At 43.5% G+C, this 23118-nt stretch overlaps 1 protein-coding gene across 2 annotated transcripts in view; it reads right to left on the reverse strand.

The window, feature by feature from the left end:
- Positions 1-15215, reverse strand: part of TRANK1 (tetratricopeptide repeat and ankyrin repeat containing 1) — a 58417-nt gene extending 43202 nt beyond the window's left edge. Inside the window, exons 1-8 of one of the 2 annotated variants that reach the window (XM_023760858.1) lie at positions 14718-15215; positions 11594-11725; positions 8891-8929; positions 7713-7839; positions 5281-5431; positions 3165-3283; positions 2286-2369; positions 1928-2066 (exon numbers count right to left, since the gene is read on the reverse strand). In XM_023760858.1, the coding sequence (XP_023616626.1) occupies positions 1928-2066; positions 2286-2369; positions 3165-3283; positions 5281-5431; positions 7713-7839; positions 8891-8929; positions 11594-11724 (790 nt within the window). In that variant the 5' untranslated portion in view covers position 11725; positions 14718-15215. Of the gene's footprint in view, positions 1-1927; positions 2067-2285; positions 2370-3164; positions 3284-5280; positions 5432-7712; positions 7840-8890; positions 8930-11593; positions 11753-14717 lie in introns of those variants that run through there. The other variant, XM_023760856.1, reaches the window with a different exon arrangement.
- Positions 15216-23118: the final 7903 nt, after the last annotated feature.

Genomic DNA, 23118 nt, shown 5'->3' on the forward strand with positions numbered 1-23118 from the left:
CCATTGCCACACACAGGTGTGGGAGACACGGGAGCTTGTGAACTGAAAGCTTTAGAAAGTTACTCACAATGCACTGAAGTCAGCTTCCCTAGAAGCAAAGCCTAAGACATAGATTCTTCGCCATGTGACTTAGAGAGGGAGCTCGAGACCGAGGGAGGGGCACAGGACAGGGGGAGGAGGCAAACAGAGATGTGGTCCCAGCTGCATCCACTCGGGCCTGACCCCAGGGGGAGCTCTGGAGTGTGAACTGTACCGCAGAGTTGACCCACCTGGAGGCAGAGGTTGACCTCTGTACCTCACGTCAGTCAGCTGAGACCTGCAGGATGCCCCTGGGAGGAAGGTGAGGTTGAGGGAGAACGTCCCTGGGATGTGGTGCCTGTTGGCAGAGAGCAGTTCTCTGTCCAAGCCTCCAGCACTCATAGCAAGTGGGGGTAAGCATGGTCTAAAGAGGATCTGGGCCCGGCCGGCGTGGCTCAGTGGTTGAACGTCAGCCTATGAACCAGGAGGTCACGGTTCAATTCCCGGTCAGGGCACATGCCTGGGTTGTAGGCTTGATCCTCAGTTAATGATTCTCTCTCATCATTGATGTTTCTATCCTTCTCTCCCTCTTCCTTCCTCTCTAAAATCAATAAAAATATTTTTTAACAAAATAAAAATAAAGAGGATCTGGGCGCCTAAAAGCGCCCATCAAGTCGGTATTCTGAAGAGATGACTACATTACTATCATAGGACATATATTTTAAATTCTCTTCACAGACTCCTTTCCTTATAGCTCCTGGGATGGAGGAAAGCCCCACACTTCTGCCAATTCGGTAACACCACTTATCACACGTCAGAGTTTTCCTCTCAGAAACTAAACAGGGATGAACTTGAAGACCTGATCTCACGGACACCTGCCTGTTCTCACAGGAGCCGCCTTAAAGAGTAGACAGGATGAGGAATCGTGCCTTTCAAAACCAGAGGCACACTTCTCTGGGTTCCAGATTCCTACTTTGAAGCTGGGAACATGGATCAGATTGCTCTGAATCAAACTTTACTTGGTGTTTTATCTAACAATCCCCATGTAAGAATAAATCTCATACAGATTCCTCAATACATAAAGTGAATGATGGCAGGGCAAATCTGGCTAAAGCAAAGATGGGGGCCCAAGTCTTCAAGCCTCTGGCCACCACCACTCTCTCATTCTGAGAGATGATATGGCCGAGAAGAGGAAGACTGCCTAGACAAGTTCTCGTGGCCCTGCCGGCTCTAAAATTATATGGGTAAATGTCCATCAGAGATACCACACCTGCTTGGAAAAGAAAAACAAGCTCCCATCTAAAGTGTAAAGAGAGAAAGAGAAAGCGAGAGCGAGAAAGAGAGAGAGAGAGCGAGAGAGAGAGAGAGAGAGAGAGAGAAAGAGAGAGAGAGAGTTTTAACAATAACATTTTTAAGATGTTTATGGAAATAGAAGTCCTTGAAATTTTAAAGTCCTTTAAAGTTTAAAAGAACCACCAACCATCCATGTCGGCAACAGCCAGTGCTTCCCATCCTACCCCCACCACAGTCGCCCTCTAGGCTACAGAAAATGAACCTGAACCTGGGAAACGACCACATCTGCCATTGCGGTGGGAGGACACCCCACAGCTCTCCTGGGAGCTCTGCCCAGCAAGGCTGTGGGTCCCGGGCTCCACCCTACTGGCAGGACCTGTCTAGGAACACAGACCCTTTCAATCCGGGCCTCCTGTACCTACGAGGTCCGGGGAGAAATAAAAAGGATGCTGTTACCCTGCTGCCTTCATGCTTCTGAATAATCAATCATTGAATTTTAAAACATCTGAACAGTCTCCATTCAAGGGGCTAAATTCTGCTTTCACCTGAGCTGAGAGGAGCACCAGAGCTCAGAGCCCGGGGGCAGCTGGGAGGGTGTTACCCGGAGAACACTCACTTGCTTGGATACAGAGTCGCATGAGGGCATGCAGAGGGTACGGTCCTATCGTCTCGATGCTCGCGCCAATGGAGATCAGCCACTGGACTAACTTGGGCACCTGTTCCATTTTCTCATAAAGTCCAATGAAGACATATTTCTGGGAAAGAAAACACACAGGAACAACCATGGAAGTCACTGTAGCAACATGAAACTTTCAACTCCTTCACCCATAAAGCTCAGAATCAGTAAAACCTGGACTTGTTGTGGCCCAAGCATACGATTATCATAAATAACAAATTTGCAGTTGGGCAGCTGAAAAAGAAGGTCCCAAATCCAAGCCCGAAGTAAAACCATACCCTTCAAAAAGCCACCTTACCTCAAAGAGACTTTTCAGTGATAACTCTGGGACGTGGATATTTCTTGGTAGTCGATCTTTTTTCGCTGACAGAAGGAGAAATGACTGGTGAAGGCAGAAAAATAAAAGATTAGAATAATGATGTTCTCCACATAGGTTATTAGAGCCAAAGTATCCTTAAGCTTTAAAACAAACAAACAACAAAACAAAATACCCTCTGAACCTGTCTCCTTTTTTTAGGCCAGCTGCCAAGCTTTTCAGCCTGAGCCATGATAATCAGAGACTCTGGTCCAGGGCATGTACCTCGGTTGCAGGCTCCTCCCCCGCCCAAGCCCTGGTCGGGGTTGTGCAGGAGGCAACCAATCAATGTGTTTCTCTCACACTGATGTTTCTCTCTGTCTTTCCCTCTCTCTTTCACTCTCCCTAAAAATCAATGGAAAAATACCCTCAAGTGAGGATTAACAAAAAATAAAATTTAAAAATGGAAGCTAGCTAACTAGCTAATTAATATATCTCAGTGAATTTCTATCTTTAAGGATATTCTAGTTAAAAAGTTATTTTTGCGCCCTGGCTGGTTGGATAGAGCATCGGCCTGCGGACTGAAGGGTCCCAGGTTCGATTCTGGTCAAGGGCACATGCCAGGGTAGGGTTGCGGTCTTGGTCCCCAGTGGGGGGCGTGCAGGAGGCAGCCAATCAATGGTTCTCTCTCATCATTGACTCTATCTCTCTCCTCCCTTCCTCTCTGAAATCAATAAAAATATATTTTAAAAAAAGAAAAAAGTTATTTTGGCATCAAGATAAACAAATGCTAAGTTACAATGCCCCGGGGCCAGCAGAAAGAAACCAGTTAATGTAGAAGGTGCTTTCTCCACAAGGGAGCCACCATCTCCTCTTACTTACATGCCATAATCCTTTCTTTGCCAACTTCTCTATTACCGATTGCCACACTTCTGTGGAGAATCCAATGGTGAAAATGTGATCAAAGTAGGGCAAGAAACTTTGCAAAACAATGGGGTCACCTGAAAAAAAATGCCATCGTTTAGAAGTTTTAACTTGAGGAAAGTCTAGAACATTTGGGCAAAGGTCCCCTAATTAAGACCACACATAGACAAAGGAAAAATTAAAGATGTATGGAGTTGCAATCATTTTCAATTTGGGTGACAATCAATCCCCTAAGAGTCAGACAGCATAATGTGAGCCACCATTCACTTAGCCCTTCTAGTCACCAAATCCAGCAACATGTGTTTACATTTAACCCCTCAAACATACCAAGAGGGCAGTGGCTATTACCTCCATTTACGGAGAAGGAAATGGAAGCTTAAGGGAAGTTACACAATTCACTTCCTTAAAGAAACATGTGACAAATAGTATTCTCACCCAACAGATGAGGCACTATCACAAATGAGGTCAGGCTTCGTGGCATGTCATGCTGCTAGTTCATGACCAAAAACAAGACTGGAATCCACATCTAACAACTCTTTTAGTCAACACACATTCTTCTAACCTGGTGGCCCATCAACCTTGCAAACCACAGTTCTCAAACTCACGGATGAGAAGAACATCCAAGGGGATAGGACAGACAGACTAACATGGCGCCTCTTCCAGAGTTATTCATTTCCAAAAATAAATATCAAAATAACCATGTACTAGTATTATATGAAAGGCTACAAAATTTCCACAAGTATATTTTCCAAAATTTAAAAACTGGGCATGGGCATACTCTCCTTGGTAGAAAAGTTGGGGCTGCATCACCCCAAGAAGTCCCGCTAACTGCTCCCTCTAAGATGGGGGCAGAGGGAAACCACCCCGATTTCTCCAGGGATGGTCACCAAGAACAGTTGTGCAGCCAGTCGGGCTCTGACAAGAGAAGTACTTTCGGAGGATACGCAGAGACGATGAGGAAGTGTAGGCAGGGGACAAGCCATGTGGTTCTGAAAGGGGATGCAGGCTGCAGGCCCTGGCGGAAGTGACCAGCTGGAAATCTGAAGATTTCCTACCTCTCTGTCTAGGGGACACGGCAGTGCCCACTTCTAACCCCGTCACTCACTGTCTGACATGCTCTTACCCCTCTCTGTGCCAAAATCTGTAAGGTTCCACCCACAGACCACAGAAGTCACTCTCCCACCATCGCAGTGGAACAGTAGGATACCTAACAGTTGAGTCTGTGGCCAGCAGTGATTTCCCCACTTCTGAAAGCCAAAAACCACACTCCACCAAGTCTAGCATGTGCTGCTATTCACACCCTAACACCTATAGAATCGGGATATGTGTTACAATCAATGTCGTGTCTCAGTGGCAGAACATAAACTAGTGGCTCATCTTAAATCAATGAGAACTTAAATCGGATCAAGCGTAATATTTGAAAACAACGGCCTGGTTACTGGCGGGACTTTAGAAGGAGCCCCTTGGTCACTGGTAAGGAGTATACTACACTGAGCTTTTTGGTTTTCTGTCCAGGCCACTGACAAAAGCCACCCCTTGGGCCAGGTGATTACAGTAAGAATCTAGTGGTGATGCTCAAGGCCTCCCACGCGTCACTCCCAGACTGAGCAAGTGGGTCCACCAATGAAGTGAGCATTGCAGCCGCGACACTGAACGCCGCTGACAGCTTTCACAGGACCCTGCCAGCCCTTTCGGGTTATTTTCACAGCAAACCAGAATATTTTCTGAACACATTGGAGAAATATGCAAAAATCATAAGGAAGCACAAAAACACATAAAGCAAGTAGTAGTATAAATCGGGAAAACTCTATGAATAGCAATAGGAATTAGTCATTTTTACAAAGGCATGAGCCGCCAAAGCTTTCAAAATACTTTCTAATGTGAAAACCAGTTTTATTCAAACTACACAAATCAGCCACAAAATACACCCTGTAATCATCTCCCCAGGAGCCTGAGTCCTGCAGGAGGAATTCAAATAAAATAACTAGGACTGGAAGGAAGAAAGGAAGGGAAGGAGGGAGGGGAGACAGAGGGAGGGAAGAAGGGAGGGAACGCTTCCCCAAGTCAGACTTACTGCCCATAGTGGTGAAGACTCCCACAAGGAAATCAGCAAACTGGCTCTGATCGCTGCTGCCCTGCAGAAGTTGAAGACCCTCAAAGAACATGCGAGCAGCTTCGTAATGCTGGAGCAACTGCAGCAAGGAGTAACCAGCGCGGTAGTATCCCTGGAACGAAAAAAGGAAAACCTTGCCGTCTCTCCTCAAGCGCTGCTGAGAGGATGAGCAAGATTGGGGGGCTGGCGGGGACCCTGGAATCTCACTTCCGTGTAAACACAGATCTCTAACAGCCACTGCCCACCAGACTGCCACATGATGTCCCGTGCAACATTTTTTTCTGTCATTTCTAACTGCTAAGAAAATAATCACTTTCAAATCGATGACGTAGGACACAGAGAGAAGGAAGCTGGCCTGCTTCCAATTACATGTGTCATTTATTTATCCATGACTCAAACCACAGCCTGTGCAAGAAGAGAGGAATGAAAAAAATCCCGCGGCTACAGTGTTCTGGGAAAGAATGAGCTTGTCGTGTAACTCAGAAATTGTTTCCTGCTCCTTTCAATCGAAGTAAACACAATCTGCACTGGGATGTAGAGGGAAAAATTGTAATCACCAGCATTGAGAATTACGAAGCTCCACATTATTGGCAAAAAAAAAAAAATGATTTCTGTAGAAGAGAAGAAAATTACAAGGATTAGTGATGCAAACGGCCTCCCATGCCCTGGCCGGGTGGCTTGCTTGTCGTCCCGTACACCAAAAGGTGGAGGGTTTGATTCCTGCTCAGGGTGCATGTGGGAAGCAGCCCATCAATCGACTGATCGATATTTCTCTCTCACCTCTCTTTCTCTCCTTTCTCTCTCTCTCTCTCTCTCTCCCCCCCAACCCCCACTTTGACCATCCAACTGCATTGGCATTTATAATTCCACTTAACACCAAATCTCTGATTATTTTTTGATTTGTCTTAACTTTCATTTGAAAGCTCTTCTAAACCTTAGAGAACAATCAGAAAAAGTGTTTTCTTTTCTAACCAGGCAAGCTGGTACAGAATTTCCCATTTCTCTGACTTCCTCAGATTTAAGTCTCATCTTTTTATTTTGGACACAGGGATTAGGGGGTATCAGAATATGTCACCCCAAAATATGGGGCATGAGGACTGCATAAATCCCCTCTCCGGGGAGTCTTTATGGCCTGAAGGAGATAGAAAGTCGGCACTGAGATGAGCCTGCACAAACAAGCCTCGCTGATAGCCCTTATCTGCCATTAGTTTCTCCGTATGTTTATTTCTCCACAGTTCACAGACCCTAAAGTCTTTAAAACCCTGTCCTTTGTCTTGTCATGTCTCTACAATGTATCACGCTTCATTAAAAGTGATATATAAACTCTCCGACCCACCCACTTCTTTGGAGTCTTCACTTCTTTTCTCAGAAGGACCCCATGTCACATAGAAAGTAACATCAAATAAAATCTCGTCGGGCCGGCATGGCTCAGTGGTTGAGCGTTGACCTATGAACCAGGAAGTCAGAGTTCGATTCCCGGTCAGGGCACATGCCTGGGTTGAGGGCTCTATCCCCAGTAGGGGGCGTGCAGGAGACAGCTGATCAACAATTCTCTCTCACCATTGATGTTTCTATCTCTCCCTTCCTCTCCCTTCCTCTCTGAAACCAATAAAATATCCTATACAATAAAAGGCTAATATGCAAATAGACCAAACTGCGGAACAACCGGTCACTATGACACGCACTAACCATCAGGGGCAGACGCTCAACGCAGGAGCTACCCCTGGTGGTCAGTGCGCTCCCACAGGGGGAGTGCCGCTCAGCCAGAAGCCAGGCTCATAGCTGGCGAGTGCAGCAGCAGTGGCAGGAGCCTCTCCCTCCTCCATGGCAGCGCTAAGGATGTCCAACTGCCAGCTTAGGCCCACTCCCTGCAGAAGGGGAGGGCCTAAGCCATCAGTCAGACATCCCCTGAGGGCTCTCAGACTGAGGGCTCCCAGACTGTGAGAGGGCACAGGCCGGGCTGAGGGACCCGCCCCACCCCCAGTGCACAATTTTCGTGCACCGGGCCTCTAGTATATATATAAAAGAATCGGTGTCATGTGGTACACTAGCTTGCATCTGAAGTAAAGCTTTGCTATCATGAAACCTGTAAACAGCAAAGAACATGAACAGACTATGAATTTGGTGTCACTACTTTAGGACAAAATGAGCTCAGAGGATCTCCACTACACTCCATCCACCAAAAGCCCAGCTCTGCTCTCCCCTACAAGGGCATTTCAACACTTGGCCATCATTAGTTCCGCCCTTCTCTGGGTACCACTCACGTGCCCCATGAGCACCTGCGTGAAGTGCAAAGGGAGTTGAATGAGAAGTACCCACATTTTAGAAGGAAGGGGAGGAGGCAGGCTAAGAGGAAGGAAGCAGCAGCTGTCCCAGTGTCCCTTGCACCATACCTTCACGTAGGTTGGATCCCACTGGAGACACTCCTTGGCAGCCACAAATGCCTCGTTCCATTTCCCAAGGTTGTAAAAGGCATTGGACTTGTTGCACAGGAGCACAGCCAAGTCCCTGGGGGGAACCCTGTGAGAAAGAACAAGCTGGAGATCCGTAAAACTATCTTCCTGCAAATACAGAAAACAATCCTTAAAGACCATCACTCTGATCCTGACTGCTGTCACGCCCATGGGGTTTCGGCAGGAAATGTGCCAGGTATGGCTATCAGAGCTGACCCTTGTAGGCCCCTAGAAATCCTGGGGCACTTGCAAGGTACAATCTGTCCTTCCTCACTTCCAAATCCTCTGCTCCCAGCTTTTAATGACAAATGTTCTCAACACCTTGGTTCCATTTCCTACTGATCCCCACAGGTCTCTTCATTTTTTAGAGACTGTTCCTAAGGATGGAGAGGATGGGAGTTTCCCACTGAGCGTGAGCAGAATCCAGACACGGTGTGAACCGCTCCACATGCATGCTCCTCCTGACTGGAGGCAGAACTTATCACAGGAAGGGCTGTTCAGAACACGTGACCAAAGCATCCCCACGGACCCACTGGGAGAGACCCAGGTCAAGCACTATTCTATCATGGCAGGACCCAGAGTACAAACGAGGCCCACACACCATGTGGCTAATCTGCACTGCCCAATAGAGGAGCTACTATCCACATGTAGCTATTTAAATTTAAATGAATTAAACAAAATGTAAAATTCAGTTCCTTCGTTGTATTTGCCACATTTCAGTACTCAGTAGTCACCTTCTATATTAAAGATCGTCTTCATGGTCACAGAAAGTCCTATTGGACAGTGCAGTGAGTGTTGGCTGCAGCTAGGGGCTCCAGAGATTTACCCTCAGCCTAATGGGAGCATCTGCTCCAGGAAGTTATACTCCTCCTAGGGTCTGATTTGTGTGCCCCAACCCCCAATTCATATGGTGAAGCCCTAGTCCCCAATGTGATGGTGTTTGGAGATGGGGCTTTGGGGAGGTGATTAGGTTTAGATGAGGTGGTGAGAGTGGAGCCCTCGAGATGGGGTTAGTTGCCTTATAACAAGAAACACCAGAGAGCTTCCTTGCTCTCTCTGTACCATATGAGGACACAGTGAGAAGGTGTCCGTCTGCAAACCAGGAAAAGAGTTCTTACCAGGCACCGTACTGGCCAGCAGGATCCCAGGCTCCAGAACTGTGAGAAATAAATTCCTGTTGGTTAAACCGCCAGTCTATGGTATTTTGTTATGACAGTCCACGCTGACTAATACCGCCTCCCTCCCTAGGACAACTCCCAGGGGCTGGACAGCCTACAACCAATGATGGACTAACATGGGAATCAAAGGGTCAGCCCCTTGTCCCAAAGTGGGACCAGCTCTGCAGTACAACTCATCCTCCCAAGTTCACTGGAGATCAGGCTGAAGGGGACTCCAGGTGAGACAATATCCCTGCCTGGAGCCTTCCCCTGCCCCATCCTGCTTCCCTCAGTCCCCATCTCCTGAGAGCACTTGCTCTGAAAACCCCATGCACCTAAATCCCTATATCAGCAGGAAGACAGGCAGCAAGTGACGGGCAAAAGACAGTGTCAGGAAGGTCCATGAAAGGCAACATGTGAGGGTCCGGGCAGAAGTCCCATTAGCAGTCACACAGCCAGTAAGTGGTGGAGCTAAGATTTGAGCACTCACAGTGTGGGGTCAGTCTGTGATCATAACCACTTTCCAATGCTTCCTCTTTAAGAAAGCCGGATGTTTTGCCCTGAATGAGGAGCTCTAGGCCCAGCTCTGACAGTTCTGATCTGACTCAGGAAGGGGCAGAATAACAGAAATACAGGCCCAAACCAATTACACTCAACCCAAGTCCAGCTAGAGTGCAATACTATGGTGATAGAGAGGTAGGGTTAGGAGCCATGTTTCAGTAATTTAATTCAGTGTCATTTCTAAGTACAAGTTTAGGTTGTATGTACCCACAAATGCCAAGCTCTTGCTTCTTCTGCTATGGCTGTTCCCAAAATATGATCTGGGAACCTCAGGGGGGAAGGGGTTCCCCAAGACCATTTAAGTTAATCCACAAGGTCAAACTGTAGTAGACTGAATAATGGTCCCCCAACAATGTTACCTTTTATGGCAAAAGCAGATGTATTTAATTTATGAATCTTGAGAAGAGTTTGTCCCAGATTATATACAATCACAAACATAAGGATGAGAGAGAGAATGAAACCAGGCAGAGGAGAAGGTGATGTGATGACAGATGCAGATTGAAATAATATGCTTTGAAGATGGAGAAAGGGGCCACAAGCCAAGGAAAACGGGCAGTCGCTCAAAGTTCAAAAAGGCAAGGAAATGGATTCTCCTCTGACACCTTGATTTTAGCCTTGTTAAGACTCATTTCGGACTTCTGACCTCCAGAATTGTAAGATAATAAATTTGTATTGTGTGAAGCCACTAAGTTTATAGTAACTTGTTACAGCAGCAACAGGAAACTTATACAATAATAATGCTAAGACATTTTGTACCTTTACACACTCATTCTCTCACGTGTTCAGGGGATGTTCAGAGGCTACATGACGTGTGCTATCAAAACAGATTGACTGTAGAAGCAGATGTGAGAAGCCAGATGTCTACTACTAAGACAGACATTAAAAGGATTTGTGAAAATGTAAAATGTGCCAGTCTTCTCACCAAATTGTTTGCTTTGGAAAATATAGTTATTTTTCTTTAAAAATATTTTATTTATATTAACATGTAATGGATTTCTTATTGATATTTTTATTTAGATTAATAAATATAAACTTTAAATTTCTCTTAGTTTTTAAGTTCTGATACAGACTTAAAACCTACATATTGACAACTAAAAACCTACATAAACAAAAGCTCTTTGGGTCCTCTATGACTTTAAGCATAATCATAATATGAAAATGTTTGGGAACAGGTCTACTAGAAGTGAAGGGGCAGGTAGAGAGGTGAGCCGCATTCCTGTGTGGTGAGCACTATGGCCAGGGGGTATATGGCATAGGTACTCCAGAAGATGAAACGAATGACAACTGAGAAGTTTGGAGACTTCTCTCAATCCAGGAACTCTGATCCCATAATCAGACAGAAGGGAAAGCTTTGTAATGTTTATCAATAGTCCCTCAAGTTTCACTTTCCATTTCCCTTCTTACTCTAGTACAGTGGTTCTCAACCTTCCTAATGCTGCGATCCTTTAATACAGTTCCTCATGTTGTGGTGACCCCCAACCATAAAATTATTTTCATTGCTACTTCATAACTATAATTTTGCTACTGTTATGAATCATAATGTAAATATCTGATATGCAGGATGTATTTTCATTGTTAAAAATTGAACATAATTAAAGCATAGTGATTAAATATGAAAACAATATGTAATTATATATGTGTTTTCCAATGGTCTTAGGCGACCCCTGTGAAAGGGTCATTCGACCCCCAAAGGGGTCGAGATCCACAGGTTGAGAACCACTGATCTAGTGTATTCTGTTCAGTTCCTGGGCTGACTATGTAGAGAAGATCAACAGGAAGTGAGCAAGAAGAAAACAGAAACTAGGCAGTGTGATAAATGACAAGAAAACTTAAGCAACTGAGTTTCCTTTTACTTAAAAAAGGTGGGAAGAAACCGAAACCGGTTTGGCTCAGTGGATAGAGTGTCGGCCTGCGGACTGAAAGGTCCCAGGTTCGATTCCGGTCAAGGGCATGTACCTGGGTTGTGGGCACATCCCCAGTAGGAGATGTGCAGGAGGCAGCTGATCGATGTTTCTAGCTCTCTGTCTCTCTCCCTTCCTCTCTGTAAAGAATCAATAAAATATATTTAAAAAAAAAAGGTGGGAAGAAAATACAAACACTTACCCCCACTGGTATAACTGCAGAAGAACCTGGATGGCTTCATCGTACTTTCTGATGGCCAAAGAGAAGTTCCCATTCTTAAAAACTTGGTTGCCGGATTCTTTCAACAACTCAGCATAAGTTGCTGGGTCCATCCTGTGAGGAAACATAGGAAAGGGCTGGCTGCCAGGCCTGCATGGGCCTCGGTCCCCTTCCCATCTGCACTGCTGAGAGTCTGGAGAGGCAGTTTGTTAGTTCTGGCTCCACCCACCTGTAGAGGGCACACCCTGACAACACTTCTCGCCAACATGGGACCAGAGAGTCTGCCTAGGTCACTTCTTCCTCAGTTCTTTTCTGACCTCAGGGGCAGAGGCCAGAACAATTCCATTTAGCCTGTGTTAATGATCAGCTCTGCGCTGAGCAAGGAGGCTGCTTCCAGATGCCCAACAGCATAAACCCGGTAGGTAGTTTGGCTCAATAAGTGGCAGCGGTTCCTATAACTGGCACGATTATTATGCTCTCATTACCATCACTATGCCCATAAGGATGCACTGTCCCCACTGTTCAGATGAGGGAACAATTCTCAAAGAGGTTCACGCCACTTCCCTTAAGATCTGCTAATGGCATTTCCCAGTTCAGACCCCAAATTCAGGCTTCTGCTCTTGACCACTATGCCACATCACCTGATGGTACAAGCAAAACTCAGCTGATGGTCCTTCTCAGAAAGGGGAGGAGGAGGTGCAGTGCAGAAAGCCACAATACACAAGGGACTAAGTCACAGGGCCACCATCACTGCCTCTCCCGTCCCCCACCCTGCCTAAAACACTATAAAATACGTGGCAGAGCACTCGTGTCTGAGATTTGTGCCTGATTTTGCCTTCGCCTGCTTACTCACCTGCGCCTCGCAAGCAGCACATGGTTCTCTCAAGTCGTGACTTTCTGTGTTATTCATTTTGTGCCCCTATGGCCTAGCATATCATGGGTACTTTAATATTTGTGTGTAACAGATTTGAATGCCAGAACCAGAGGTCGACTCTCACTTCCTGATTCTCTCTGGCGTGGCCTGGGTAACCGGAGAAGTGCTTGCAGCCCTGTCCACATGATGGGCCTCAAGAGAGCAGCTTGGAGAGCCTCGAGGAGGTAGGGGGAGGGGGGGAGGGGGAAAGCAGAGAGCCTTTAGGATTTCCTCCTCCCAAAATAGCAGCAGGAAAGGGAAGGCAGTGGGGGAGGTCTTAAATATAAGGCTGATTCAGGTGTTTGCAAATGCCATGTACCTGTGGGGATGTACAATCCATTGGGGGTCTTACTGACCAACACAATTCTTAGACACATAATAATTCTTATTTTTATTGTTTCAAATCTTTTTTTTTTATCCTCACCTGAGGATATGCTTTCACTGATTCTAGAGAGAGATGAAGGGAGAGGGAGAGGGACAGAAAAACATTGATCGGTTGCCTCCCTCCCACACATGCCCCAACTGAGGACAGAACCTACAACCTTGTTATGTGCCCTGACCGGGAATCGAATCCGAAACCCTTCAGTGCATGGGACATTTCAACCAAATGAGCCACACTGACCAGGGCTAGTTTCAAATCTTGATGAGGAATTTCGGATCAGGGAAAGCAGACGCACGCAGATAAAGTGATGGCTTATTTTAAATCCGCCTGAGCGTATTGGAAATGGGGTTTTTTAACTGAGCTGCATTCCTCAGGCAGAGCTGTAGCTGAATGAGGCACATGATTCATAAACAGTCAGAAGGCGAAATTCCACCGACATTTTTCATTAAATAATCTCTTGATCCTATGGCTCCCACATTGACACACAGATGACTTTGAACATGAAAACAGTTAAAGAGTTGATTGACTAGAGAATAAAACCATGTTTCTCTTTCAAAATAATGTCAGCCATAAGTCCCATACATATTTTTTAAACTTGCCATGTTGGACTAGAAAAAGGAAATCGCTATTAACAACTGACAATAGCCCTCTTTTGTAAATACCTTTCCACCCCAAGAAAAGACCAACGCCCTGAACAAAATGTGTGAGGTCCTAAACCAGTGATTGCGAACCTATGACACGTGTCAGAGGTGACACGTGAACTCTTTTTTTGGTTGATTTGCCTTTGTTAAATGGCATTTAAATATATAAAATAAATATTAAAAATATAAGTTTTTGTTTTACTATGGTTGCAAATATCAAAAAATTTCTCTATGTGACACGGCACCAGAGTTAAGTTAGGGTTTTTCAAAATGCTGACACGCCGAGCTCAAAAGGTTCGCCATCACTGTCCTAAACAGACAATTCACAAGGAATACAAGTAATGGCTAAATAAACAGGATCACCCTCACTAGTGAGCAAGAAATGAAAAATTAAAACAAAGTAACATTGGAAAATAATTAAAAGAATGACCCCAAGCGTTGGGTGCTGTCATTTTCTGCTTCCAGAGAAATATACTATCTCATGGATAGATTTAGGCCTGTGGGTGTTTGCCACAGTGAAAACTGGAAATAACCCTGAATATTCCATAACATGTAATGGATTAGAGTCAGTTTGTAGGATATCCGTCTGGTATAATATCATGCAGTTATTTTTAAAATCATGTTGCAAAAGAACATTTAATGATAGGCTGTTAGTAAATAAAAAGCCAAGCAACAGAAAAGGATGTATAATCCCAAATAAAATTTTAAAACCATATAATGTATTGAAAACATGCCAAAATGTGAAGTCACCATTAAAATTAGGCAGGGTTTTAATTTTCCCAATTTCCAATTGCTCTACACAGTACCGCCTTAATAATCAGACCATAGTGATTTTTTTAGTTGTCTACACTATGCATAATAAGCCCCACCCTTTATTCAAGTTGCTTCTAATGCTGCTCTTGGTTCACTCACTTATTAATCCGATTAAGCATGTGCTCCACAGGCCTCATGGTGGACCTCAACTCTAGGCACCCAACATTTCTGCACAGGTCCTTCTTGATACCTCACAAGCTGCCTGCGGGCATCTCAAAGTGGGGGAGGGGAGTTAGGGGGTGGGAGCCATTGTCATCAGCTTGCATATTCTTAAAACCTATGAACATGTCTGGTCCTGTTTCCCCCTTGCTTATTTCTGCAATGATATCTCTTGTTGACAACGCCTCAGGTACTTACTGGAGGCACTAACTTGTCCTTCCGGATTCTCCTGGATGCAGGATTCTCAGCTACTCTCATTCTTTCCCTCCTTGGTCTTGTCACTGTGATCATCTTTTCCCACTGGCGAGTGGGAAGGCATTCTGGTCGTCACCAATTGTCTCATTCTCAGCAGCCTCCCTCAAAGGCAGCCTCACTGGATGGGGGCCTTTCTTGTGGGAAACTCAGACCCACCATCTCCATTCTGGGTTTAGCTCTAACAAACGCCCCTCCACATTTCCATAGACTCAGGTCCTGTTTATGGTCCTAATTTTTCCAGGAAAGATTTCCAGATACAAGCTATAGGATCTTATGTCTTCTAAATATGGAGGACACACAAAAAACAAACGTAACAAAAAAAACACAAAAATATAAAAACAAATAAACATGGAGGACATATTATTGAAACCTCACTAGATGGAGCCCTATTGCAGGCTGAGCAATCAGTGAGACTAAGCAAATCTGAGCAGCAAACCCCCAAATTCTCCAGTGAGCCCCCAATGGGCTTCCCCCACTGTGCCTTCCAAAACACTGCCTTGGTTTTGCTCTAGAACCTTCTGTCTGACCGAAATTCACTGGTGAGCTATTTGGTACTCACTGGGCTAAAGTCCTGATGTTGACCCTTCAGCCCCTTGAGAGGTCTGGTTGCTAGAACTCAGTGATGGGGAGCCTGTGAGTTCCATGACACCCAGATGGGGCCAGGTATGTGCTTCCCAACATCAGTGTCCTTGGCAGTGGAGTACAGTTCTCTACTTTTTAGTTGGTCAACTGGGGAGGAAACTCTCTGATATCCAAAGTCTTTAACCTGGTCCGGCCTGTGCTTCAGCTTCATCTCATAGTGGTAACAGCATCCCACATGATTCCCACTCAGCCATTTCCTAGCTGTGAAACTATGGGCACATTCCCTGACCCCTCTGAGCTTTACTTTTTTCGTCAGCAAAACAGGGCTGATTTAAGGGTTAAATGAGATAGTGTAACTGTAAGTTATGCACAGAGTGAGCTTAGCTCAATAGAACCCCCCCCCCCCCCCCGCAAATTGCTCTAGATCTGTGCTGTCCAATATAGAAGCCACTGGCCCCATGTGGCTAGTCTACATTTAACTTTTTATAAATTCATACCCCCTTCATCCATTTTTCCCAATCCCCACCCCCACCTCTGGCAACTACCAATTTGTTTTCTATAAGCTTGGGTTGGTTTGTGGTTGGTTGGTTGATTTTAGATTCCACATCTAAGAGAGATTATATAGTATTTGTTTTTCTCTGTCTGATTTACTTCACTCTGAGGCCATGTTGCAAACTTCAAGATTTCCTTCTTTTTTATAGCTGAATAGTATTCTTTATCCATTCATCCATTGATGGACATTTAGGCTGTTTCTCTCTTGGCTACTATAAATAACTGCAATGAACAGGGGGATGCATACACCTTTTCAAGTTGGTGTTTTTGTTTTCTTTGGATAAATAATCAAAAGTGGAATTGCTGGATCATATGGTAGTTTATTTTAATTTTTTGAGGACCCTCCATACTGTTTTTCATAGTGGCGGCACCAATTTATATTCCCACCAACAGTGCACGAGGGTTCCTTTTTCTCTATGTGCTCACCAACACGTTATTTCTTGTCTTTTTGATAATAGCCATTCTAACAGGTGATAACTGTGGTTTTGATTTGCATTTCCCTGTTGAGCATCTTTTCATGTAACTGTCCATATGTCTTCTTTGGAAAAAATATCAATTCAGATCGTCTGTCCATTTTTAATCAGATTATTTGTTTTTTCTGCTTTGAGTTGTATGAGTTCTTTATACATTTTGGATATTTGCCCCTTATCAGATATATGATTTGCAAATATTTTCTCCCATTCAGAAGGTCGTTGATGGTTTTCTTTGCTGTACAGACCCTTTGTAGCATGATCTAGTTCCACTGATTGATTTATTTGCTTTTGTTGCTTTCCTTTCTGGTATCAGGTTCAAATGCTCATCACCAAGATATACGTAAAGAAGCTTACTGGCTGTTTCCTTCTAGGAATTTTATGGTTTCAGCTTTTATATTGAAGACTTTAATCCATTTTGAGTTAATTTTTGTGTATGGTGTAAGAGAGTGGTTGAGTTTCATTCTTTTGCATGTAGCTGTCCAGTTTTCCCAGCATCATTTATTGAAGAGACTATCCTTCCCCCCAGTGTATATCTTGGCTCCTTTGTCATACATTAATTGACCCTATAGGCATGGGTTTATTTCTGGGCTTTCTATTCTGTTCCATTGATCTATATACCTGTTTTTATACCAATATCATGCCGTTTTATTTACTATTTTAAATAACATTTAATCAATGGTATCAAATCAAGATTCTTTAAGGGCTTAACTGAAGAATTCAAACACAAAATATTTTCTCTGTGCTTACAACTATAATGAAAATTATTCACGTCAGAATTGGGGAGGGGGGTGTTATACTCCTCTAGAAACCAAGAGTGAGCTCTTACTGTTATGTGGGCAAACATCACGTTTTCATGTGCTTATATTTCTGCTTTTTCTTGGTACCATCACGTCATAGGGGAAAGTGAATTGCCAACCCAGAAGGCTTTTCACTTCTAAGTAAGATTTGCCAGTTACATTCTCATTATAGGGAAGAATGCTCTTTACCTCTGCCTTAGAACACAGAAGGCTCCATTGTTGAGTCCATTTTTTTTAACAACTGGGTGGTCTATTTATAAGATGAAATTATTAAATGCAAGTGATAATAATTTAACAAAATGACAATACGCTTGAGCACCAACTACAGACTTTACATCACCGAGTCATTTTCTTCTTACAAGAAGCCCCATGAAATAGGTATGATTGTATCATCATTTGACATATAGGGGAAATGAGGCAAAGAGAGGTTAAGCTACTTACCATGGTCACACAGAAAGTGGTAGAGCTGGAATCAAACCCAGATGGCCTGACTGGTTCAACTACATTCTGAAGGGCCAAGACAGAGGCCAAAGGCCAGCACCCAGTCAAATCACTACAGTATGTGACATTCTGCCCAGCACTGAGCACTCACTCCCCTGCCCTTTCGGTTTTGATAACGATGCAAAAACTAAAAGATAAATAGAGACGGTTTCACAGCTGCAGGTTTCACAGCTGCCACATGGGCTTTCAGCAGTTTCAGTACATCCCTAAGAGAACTCAACGTCCAGCTGTTGGGAGGTGTCTTGGGCTGCCTAGCTACACCCAAGGAAGCAGAAGCAAGAAAAATACAGATGCACCAAGCAGACTTTGAAACAAGCACATTTGAAGGAAAACAGATCCAGGTCATTGTGGTTTTTATTCGTCATTGTGGGTATGAGCATGAAATTGTGTAACTAACTTATAGGAATAGAGCAAAAACTACCAACAGGAGTGGGCTCGGGAGCAGCTGAAATGGGCAGCAGAGGGCTTTACCTTCATACCTGATCTGGGTACTACTTGAAAATCTTGAAAGCAAATTAGTTTCCATTTTTGGTTTTTGGTGGTTTTCTTTTTTTAAATAAAATCCTTTCAAAAGACCCTAAATGCAGTCAGTGATCCAAGATCAACTCTGGAATGCTAGGGGGAGAGACAGTTCCAAACTGAGACCTGAGAAAACAATTCTCAAAGCTGACTCCTTACTGCCCACAGGAAGTCAGCCAGGATAAGAATCCAAAGTCAGACTCATTCTGGGGACTCCAATGTGTTTTCATTGTTTTTCTTTCTTTCTTTTTTTTCTTGGAGGGAAGGAGACAAACGCAGGAGGAGAAGAGTAGGGATTTTCTTAAGAAACTTACTCAAAATCTTTGAAAAGGCCTCAGGAAAAGTCTGAAGCATTAGGCCTAAGACTTTTCTACTTGGGTATCAAAATAGAACAAGAAAAAACAGATCATCCTGCCACACCAACTCAGCTGTTTCACCAGCCTGTCATAAACCTAGGGCTGTCCCAGTCCACCCTCTCTCCTTCATCCAACACCTTTAAATTATTCTGCCCCAATTTATAGTCTCATTAACCCCCAACCACACAGAAAAGCAAAGTCAAGTTGGTGATGCTAAAACCAGTTGACAAGTCCGGCTCTGAAATGGCCTTGTAAAATTTACATCCTAAAACTCATATTCCCAGCAAAAAGTAAATATAATAAATAATGGTCTACCAGGCAGGGTCTCTTGACTGGTTTTAAATCGATGCCTCTTTTGATGAAATTTTCACACTCATTCAACACACAGGTACCTCAGAATACTCCAATTTTAATATTTACATAGCATCTATCCCAGTGATGGCGAACCTTTTGAGCTCGGCGTGTCAGCATTTTGAAAAACCCTAACTTAACTCTGGTGCCGTGTCACATATAGAAATTTTTTAATATTTGCAACCATAGTAAAACAAAGATTTATTTTTAGATATTCATTTTATATATTTAAATGCCATTTAACAAAGAAAAATCAACCAAAAAAATGAGTTCGCGTATCACCTCTGACACACATGTCACAGGTTCACCATCACTGATCTATCCTGTGCTAGGCACTGGGGGGACAGGGGAGTTGACTGAGAAAGGACAACCCATCTTTGAGAAGTTTACTGTCTATTAGGGAAATGAACATTAAATAAACAATCACACATGTATTATAGTTAACAGATTTTCCTTCGTAAGAAGAAAAAGTAGAGGGTTTAAGGAAGCATGTAAAATGAGACTATAACCTAAACTGTAGGAGGAAGGCAGGTTTCTTAGAAGTGATAGTTAAGCTAAGATCCTGAAAATCGGTCATTAGTCCAGTGAATAGTATGGGTAGGTGTCCAAGCAAGGAGAACAGTACATGCAAAGGCTCTGAGCTTCACAGTTCAAGAACTGTCAGGTGGGTGGGGAACAGAAGTGAGGCTGGAAGAGTAGTAAGGGCTCCATTAGATAGATGAGCTGAGATCTTGAGGAACATCAGAAGGTCTTGGAATTCATCTTAAATGCAACTGGGAAAGCAGCCCTGTCCCTGACAACATTCTGTGATGATGGAAATCATCTATTCTGTACTATCCAATATGGAAGTCACTAGCCACTGTGGCTATTAAACATTTAAAATACGGCTACTGTGACTAAAGAACTAAATTCTTCATTTTACTTAATTTTTAACTAACTTTAATTTGCATAGCCACATGTGACTGGTGGCTACCTTATCGGACAGTACAGCACTAGAGGGTTTTAAGCTGGGATTAACAAGAACTGGCTTATACTGGCTGCCGGCCAGATGGAGAGAAATAGGCCACTGTAAAACAAATACAGGACACGGAGTCAGTAAGAGATACTGATGGGACTACATGAGAGTAAAGAGCAGGAAAAATCAACTCCAAAGCTTTTAGTCAAACTTTACTTTGCATTACAGAAATAGGAGCTTTGGTTTCAAAAATAAATGCATATAATATTGAACTTTTACACACACAGCGCACAGCCTAGCCTCTGAGAATAACCATTCTGGTGCCTTGCATCTAATGGGGTAAAGTATATACTCTATGAAGTAAATAATTGGGGGAAATACATGACAGCCTGAGCACAGATCACTTGTGACTGTCGGGATGTACCAACTAGAACTATATTCCATAGAAAAATATATCCTGTGAGCCAATGTAGCATCATGAACCCCTTAGTGTTCCAGCAACAGCGGCAGTTGCAGAGTAGGGTTGAGGGCAGTGTCGGATACGGAGAACCATTCTCCCCTCTAGAACAGAGGAAGCCATCCCTACACCAGGACTGGAAAGGCTATTTCTCTACTGCCACCAAACCAAAGTCAGGATGCTGCACTTTTCTGTTTGTTTGTCTGTCTGTTTAAGGGATAGGACACACGATGGAGGAGGTTGAAGAGTTAGTTGGAGACGAGAGACCAAAGGTGAGTTTAAAATTTTCTTCAAGTGCCATTTCTTTCATTATCAGGATATTTAGGAAATTTGGGGCTGGCTCCATTTACATTATTCTGGAAGTAATTTTCCTTATAGCACACACTCTCAAGGGAACTAACTATTCGTCCCCCAAAAGGTTGAGGAGTGAATTTTTTTATTCTTTTTATGTACAAAGCATATATATGTGTATGTATATGTATATATGTGTGTGTGTATAATGTAAATGCACAAATAGATAACAATGTGCATAACTGCGGTGTTAAAATTTCATGGGGGTGGAGAGCTGTATTAGCAAAAAAAAGCTTATAAGGTTGGAGGGTGGCTAAAATGAAAAAAAAAGTTAAGAATCACTGCCCTAATGGAAACTGAGGAATAAAAAAATGTTAAAAGTAAACAAAAGATCCATCTATGGATGAATGGATAAACAAAATGTGGTATATACATACAACAGGATCCTGCCCTAAAAAGGAAGGAAATTCTGACACATGCTACCAACATGGATGAACCTGGAGGGCATATACTAAGTGAAATAAGCCAGAAATAAACCGACAAATACTGTCTGATTCCACTTGCATGAAGTACCTAGAACAGTGAAATTCACAGAGACAGAAAGTAGAATTGTTGCCATCTACAGAAAGCAGGTGGCTGCCAGGGGCTGGGGGTGGAGGCAGAGTCATTGTTTGATGACTTCAAGTTTCCGTTTTGCAAGTTCTGGGAATCTGTTGCTCAACAGATGTGAACACACTTAACATTACTGTACACTTAAAATAGCTAGGATGGTAACTTTTATGTTATGTGTTTTTTGACACAATTTAAAAATGTTTTAATCCTCACCTGAGGATATATTTTTTATTGACTTATTTTTAGAAAGAAAGGAAGAGAGAGAGAATAAGAGAAACAATGATATGACAAAAAAACATCGATTGGTTGCCCCTCCCTCCCAGGAACCTTGACCAGGGATCAAACCCACAATCTAGGTATGTGCCCTGACCTGGAATCGAACCCGCAACCTTTCAGTGCACAGGAAGATGCTCCAACCAACCAAGCAACCCGGCCAGGGTCACAATTAAAATTTTTAAAAAGTAAAAACAGCCATAGGAGTTTTTCTCAGTGGCTAGAGCATCGGCCACGGACTGAAGGGTCCCGGATTCAGTTCCAGTCAAGGGCACGTACCTTGGTTGCAGGTTTCCCCGACCTTGGTCCAGGTGCATGCAAGAGGCAACCAATCGATGTGTCTCTCTCACATCAATGTTTCTCTGCCTCTCCCTCTCCCTTCTACTCTCTAAAAATCAATGGAAAAATATCGTCAGGTGAAGATTTACAACAACAAAAATAAAATAAAATATTATTAAAGAAAAAAATTAAAAACAGCCCTACAGGTTTTGGTCAGTGGTCAGAGCACCAGCCCTCGGACTGAAGAGTCTCAGGTTCGATTCCGGTCAAGGGCATGTACCTTGGTTGTAGACTCAATCCCCAGTCCCATCACATCAATGCTTCTCTCTCTGTGTCTCTCTCCTTCCTTTCCACTCTCTCTAAAAATCAATGGAGAAAATATTCTCAGGTGAGGATTAACAAAAAGATAAACAAATAAAAGTAAAAACAAACCAAAAACCCAGAAAGGAAGAAAATGAAACACGAATACACCAGTGTAAAAGAATATTTTCCAAACATGTTATTTCTACTCCAAGCTTGACAGAAAAAATATTTTTTCTTCTATGTATACTATGCTATATGCCAAAATACCCAAAATATGGTAGTGTACCCAAACCTCCCGTCTCATGGTAGTACAGATTTACATGCACAGCCAGCAAAGGGAAGGCGGCCAAGATGCTAACTGACAAAGCCAGGCTAATGTGCTGGCCCCATGGTAATGACAGCAATCAAAACCCATCCCCCAATCAGGGTGATCACTTCATAAGTCATAGAAATGTCAATCACTACATTGTACACCTGAAACTACTATAATATTGTATGTCAACTGTAATTGAAAAATAAAAATTAAAACTTTTTTTTCTTGTTAATCCTCACCAGAGGATATTTTTCCATTGATTTTAGATAGAGTAGAAGGGAGGGAGGGAGGGAGGGAGGGAGGGAGAGAGGGAGGGAAAGAGGGGGAGAGAGAGAGAGAGAGCGAGAGAGAAACATCAATGTGAGCGGGACATATCAATTGGCTGCCGCCCACACGCATCCCGACTGGGCTAAGAATCAAACCTGCAACCCAGGTACATGCTCTTGACCGGGAATCAAATCCGAGACCCTTTGATGCTTGGGCTGATGCTCACACTGGCCATAGCAATAAAAAAAAAATCCCTTTTTAAAAAATCCTCCGAATCCTTTCTCAACATATACATATATCAAATCATCATACTATACACTTTAAATATCTATTATTTTCTTTGCCAATTACACCTCCATAAAGCTGGGAGGAAACATCATCCAGAAGGCATCACATGTATGTGGTTGGCAGTACTCAAAGGTAATTTCTATGATCATAAAAAAAAAAACCAAAAAACCTACAT

This window comes from Myotis lucifugus, unplaced genomic scaffold, assembly GCF_000147115.1.
Source record: "Myotis lucifugus unplaced genomic scaffold, Myoluc2.0 scaffold_195, whole genome shotgun sequence".
Classification (NCBI taxonomy): Eukaryota; Metazoa; Chordata; class Mammalia; order Chiroptera; family Vespertilionidae; genus Myotis; species Myotis lucifugus.